The 5,226-nt window shown below is 30.9% G+C and overlaps 1 protein-coding gene across 2 annotated transcripts; it reads right to left on the bottom strand.

The window, feature by feature from the left end:
* Positions 1 to 668: 668 nt before the first annotated feature.
* On the bottom strand, positions 669 to 4,956 carry LOC134259010 (cell death abnormality protein 1-like). Of its 2 annotated transcripts, none has more exons than XM_062741603.1 (6): positions 4,776 to 4,956; positions 4,223 to 4,348; positions 2,421 to 2,463; positions 1,659 to 1,717; positions 1,402 to 1,533; positions 669 to 1,077 (listed from the first exon to the last, which is right to left on the bottom strand). In XM_062741603.1, exons 1-6 carry the CDS (start codon positions 4,933 to 4,935, stop codon positions 893 to 895), a joined length of 705 nt encoding a protein of 234 aa, XP_062597587.1. In that variant the 5' UTR covers positions 4,936 to 4,956; the 3' UTR covers positions 669 to 892. The 2 variants fall into 2 exon arrangements, with proteins under 2 accessions (XP_062597587.1, XP_062597588.1); XM_062741604.1 differs by having other exon boundaries at positions 1,402 to 1,524.
* Positions 4,957 to 5,226: the final 270 nt, after the last annotated feature.

The following is a 5,226-nucleotide window of genomic DNA, read 5'->3' as shown; positions in this document are numbered from 1 at the left end:
TTTGTCCTGCATTCAAATTAATATTTGTCTCGCATACAATTTTTTCTGATTTTGCTTATTGTTTTCGCCCACCAGAGCTTTTAAGGTTGGTCTTTGTGCATCATTCGACTGACAAGAGATAATTCTTGAACCCCAATATGTTTCTTCGAACTCTACAGAGAGATTTTATGGTAAGTCCTCGCACACTAACTGAACTGATTTGGGTTAGTCCTGCACCCATCCAAGATATCTAGCTCATAGATATTATACATTTTTCGACTGATAAGTGTGAGTCTCGCACCTATATCCAAAAGATTAGGCTTAGTCTTCTCATTTTATATTAATTTGTATATGATTAAAACGTTGATTGTTTTCAGCACCATCGAACTTTGGCGTGTCAAACCATCGGACTTTGGCGCAGACCATCGGACTTCGGCGTGACCATTGGACTTTGGAGTCCCATCGCACTTTGGAGTCCTACATATATATATATATATATATATATATATATATATATATATATATATATATATATATATATATATATATATATATATATATATATATATGACAACAAAAGCCTCAGAATTGATATAATACAAAATGCTCAAAAATGTGGCATGCATTTTTGCGTTTTTTGTTATTTCATAAAAAAATATATATCAGCTTTTATTATATGAGGAATCGATATAAAATATCATTGTTCATCTTGAGGGTGCAACGTGAAAAAAAAATTAGCTTTTTTAGTTTAAAAGGTCTCCTTGCATTTTGTCTATTTTCCTATTGATTGCTCTTTTTCAATGGTAACATACATTTGCATACATAATAATCAAAAGTACTTTTTTAAAATTTGTTACAGAATTATTATGAAAATGATTGCAAAGAACTGTTTTCTGTCGGTTACACATGAAATCTAATCCTTCACCTCTGAATAAACTGCCACATCCATTGCTGTCAAATCGTTGGAAACAGGTGCGTGTCTTCTGAGACTTTGAATTTTAGAATACTTTCTGATAAGTATAGTCATTATTAAGAGGAAGACAAGGGTGATGCTTCCTGCAAAGATGATCATATTCAATGGGACCTCTGTCACGGAGGCTAAAAAAAGAAATATATTTTGAATCCATATCTTTCTTAGAAATCATAACGTTTCGGTAAATTAATTTATTCTGTAACTGTTTTAATTGTTTCTGTGGAAATAGCAGTTTAACAAATGTTAAGTAGTACATTAAATGCTCTTATATCTACTTTGTTTTTCTCTCTACAATTTGTATTTGTAAATTATTCTAAAGCGAAAACTACTTGTACCTTGTGGTATGCACCCATGTACTTTATCACATGAAGCCTCTGGACAGATAATCTCTACTGGGTTTTTTTTCATATTGTATTTGTAAATTAATTCAAAGCGAAAACTGCTTGTACCTTGTTGTATGCACCCCTGTACTTTATCACATGAAGCTTTTGGACAGTCACATACTTTGGAACATAATTCTCCATAGTATCCAGGCGGACAGGGATCGGAGCAGTTATTGTTATACGTCCCAGCTGGACAGACTAAAGAAAAAATACAATTTTTTTTTATTTCAAAACACGGAGGAATTTCTAAGAAAAAATTAATTGTAATCATGACATGAAGATAAAAATTAAAGTATTTGTGCATGGATTTTATTGACAACTACCTTTGCAAGTGTTATTTGTCTTGTAAAAGCTCAAACAGCACTGAATCTCACCATCTTTACTACGAGAGAAAATTGTCATTTACGAGTACAAGTATATATACGAGTATATAAGTAAACACTTTTGTAAAATGGGGGACAAATTCTGAGTAAAACGAATTATTTCGACATATTGAATACATGCAGTTTATTTCCTCTTTTTTATTATGAAAAATGTTTATTGCAATCTTTTCTTAAAGCAATTTGCTGGTATAACAACAAGGACATACACTTCAATGGAAATGTTTTACATGTTGAATTTTAAGCAGTTTTTTATGAACCAAAGCATGATCTGTTTGCCATTTTTCTTTAAGTGTCTCATCACACTTTGATCATTGTATTAATTTAAACAACACTTTAAGGACAGATGATACAAAGAAAAAAAATGGATGCCTGGATTTGTATATATTTTTTGACCTAATTTCATTGCAAATGATGCAAATAATAAATTTCTAGAATATAAAGAAATTGTAAACCTTCTGTGATGTTCAAATTCTACCCTTCTGAAACCATGCTTATAATTCTATACAAATATTTTTCACTTCAAATTCCTTTTTTGTGAAATTTTGAATAAAAAATTAAATACTACGCGGTGAACCTTATTCATTTTATTCATTAAAACATGACTGAAGTCGTTATTTTCAGAATAAAAGTCTGTTTGTATCATTTGTCCTTAAATTTATAAACAGTTGAAGGAATGTTTCAAATATTAAAGTCAATACATACGAAACACACAGCCCTGAGTTTTCCTCCTTCTCCAGGACTATGTCTGCAATGTATTCCAAAATTATGGTTTTCTGAGTTCTTTTTTGCATTTGCTTATAAATAACACATATACAGATACTTCATTTGTTAGATATTTTTTTATTCCTTTTATGATTTCTTTCTATAAGATCCCACTAAGAGTATATAACAAAATATTTACATTAACTTTGTTTGACCCTAATAAAAAGCATAAAATTACAAGTGGTAAATACACAAAACACACAAGACCTAATCACCAAAGCTTGTCTGCGTATGAGTACAGAGACTACGCCATTTTTATTAAACAAAGCGATAAATTTATGTCTGTTATAGGATCCGTTTGTATTTCTTTGCTGCAAAAATATAGGTTATCATTTTAGATTGAAAAAATAAATAAAACATTGATTATTATTATCTGTTATCATTGTGCACTATTTTCGTTTCTCTATTAAGCTGTTCCGAAGGCTGTTCTATCAATTGAAACTTACATGAAGTGTAGAAAAATCAAAATTGCGGAAAATACAGGGGGTTAAAAATGTAAAAACATTGTATACATTTAGTCATCCTCCTGTACTATAAATAGCAAATAAAAAGTGATGATTTTCTCAATCATTGTGACGTCACAATGTTATGATGACGTCAATATGTAGGTGACTGGTGACGAAATAGTATTTCATTTAAGCATTGAATTCATATTTTTGGATGTCTTCGGTCCTATAACACACCTGGCCGTGCCGACAAATTGAATATCTGCACATAAAAATCATTTCTGAAAAAATAAGGAGCGCTTTATACTTCAAACTATTTTCCATGTGGCTCTGTTATTGTTGTTTATGAAAATCAATATTACAAATGAAAAACTTTCTAAGGTGAAATTTATAGCAGAGGGTCGGGACCCCTTCAATGAAAACATACGGTATATCACTATATGAAAAAAAATTATATATTGTAAACAGTAAGTGCTTAATTTCCTATCAAAAGTTAGTTGTGTTACAATAATTTTCAGCAAAATACATTTTATAAATTAATCATGTTACAAAACCCGAGCATTTACAAACGTTTTGTATTTTCACATGTGGTCATGAAATAGTCCAGAACATAAAACCATTCCAAGGTAAGATGCAAATCTTACACAGTACAACTTTTGATGCACCAGATATGCATTTCGACAAATTACGTCTCTTCAATGATACTAGTACTCTGACATGCCGAAATCTTTTCTTTAAATAGTATTTTTTATCAAATCTTGGTGTTGAGTCCTGAGGGTTGTATTATGCTGTCTTTTTGAATATTTTCCGGATGCCCTGCTGCGTATCCTCTTAATTCGTACTTTGGCAAATTCGTACTGAATTCATATTTATCATTAATGTGTAAAATTTCTATATTTACCATCCTTGTTAGTTATAATATTTAGTAATGATATACGGTAGTGCGACTTTGTCGAGTCCGACCTCGTTATTGTCCGACAGTGTTATAGTCCGACACTATCATAGTCCAAATTATCTTTCGGAGAAAAATAAGATTGGCCCGCTCAGCGAAGATCCTACGTTGAATCAATGTTGGCAATTCAACTCAATTTGAATTCAATGTTGATTCAACGTTAAATTTTCAACGTTGAAAAGTCAACGTTGAATCAATATTGTATCTAGATTTATCAACCTCTAAACCCTGTTTCAGCTAATATTCAACGTTTAAACAACGCTGTGTGCCTGCTGGGCCATTGCAGTTATGAGACTGCCAAATTCAATGCTTAAATATGTTTATAAAATTGTAAATGTGAGTACCTTCACACCCATGTGTTCTGTCGCATCTGTCAGGGGGGCATTGACACAATTTTGAACAAAATTGTCCATAAGTGCTACTTGGACATTTCTGACTGCAATTCAATCCATATGTTCCTGGAGGGCACTCTAATAAGAAATAGTGCATTTTTCTTATAAGTATATATGCAATTGCTTTTGAATTACATCGTTCTAAAAACTCCAAATTGTTGTTTACAAAAATTGAAAGATGGGTTTCAGAAAAAAATATCCTTTCTATGAATATCATTGAATTTACTCATTCTACAAATACGTTTATCTAGTTTTAGATACTTCTCTATGTGATCAAACAATAAAAATAATTCTTATTCATTAAAATATAAAATGATGTAATGAAAATGAAACAATCATAATTCGAAGAGTCTGTCAGTTGTAATACACTACCCTTAGCATAGCATTGCATTGAATAACTGATTTGAGACATGCTCTCTGGACTTAATAAAGGAAATCTATCTGTATTGCAGCTAAAATGTATATGTATTAGAAATTGTACTTTTTAAGTTGAATTTTAACTTACCTTTACAGGTCTTGTCAAAGTCCAGAAAGTAATTGTAAACACACCTTTTTTGAGGGTACGTTTTCTGACAACATGTTGAACCGCCTATTTCTTCAGTCGCTATCATGCAAAACCTGAGAATTACTAAGAAATAAATCCATTTCGAATCACTAAACCTCATGACACATTCAAAGGAATGAGGACGAAACTATATAGTATAAGGCAAAAGTATAGGGCAACATAAATTTATGTAAACAATACCATGATAGAATTTTAAACAATGTATTTAAAAGTTGATTACGTATACACAATTCATTCGTGTTTGTTTTTATTAAAAAACAGTTAACGTTAAAAATAAGGAAAATATCTATTTATGAAAAATTGTTCTAAGGCCATATCATTGTAGTGATTTTTTTTTCCTGTCACCTCTCATCTGAGTCATTCGCATGCAGTTTGAAATGCAATATATATA

The sequence above is a fragment of the Saccostrea cucullata genome, unplaced genomic scaffold (assembly GCF_032062105.1).
Source record: "Saccostrea cucullata isolate Sc308-1 unplaced genomic scaffold, CSIRO_AGI_Scuc_v1 ctg13456, whole genome shotgun sequence".
Classification (NCBI taxonomy): Eukaryota; Metazoa; Mollusca; class Bivalvia; order Ostreida; family Ostreidae; genus Saccostrea; species Saccostrea cuccullata.
Note: the sequence above shows the minus strand (reverse complement) of the source record. Positions and strands in the feature narration are given on the sequence as shown.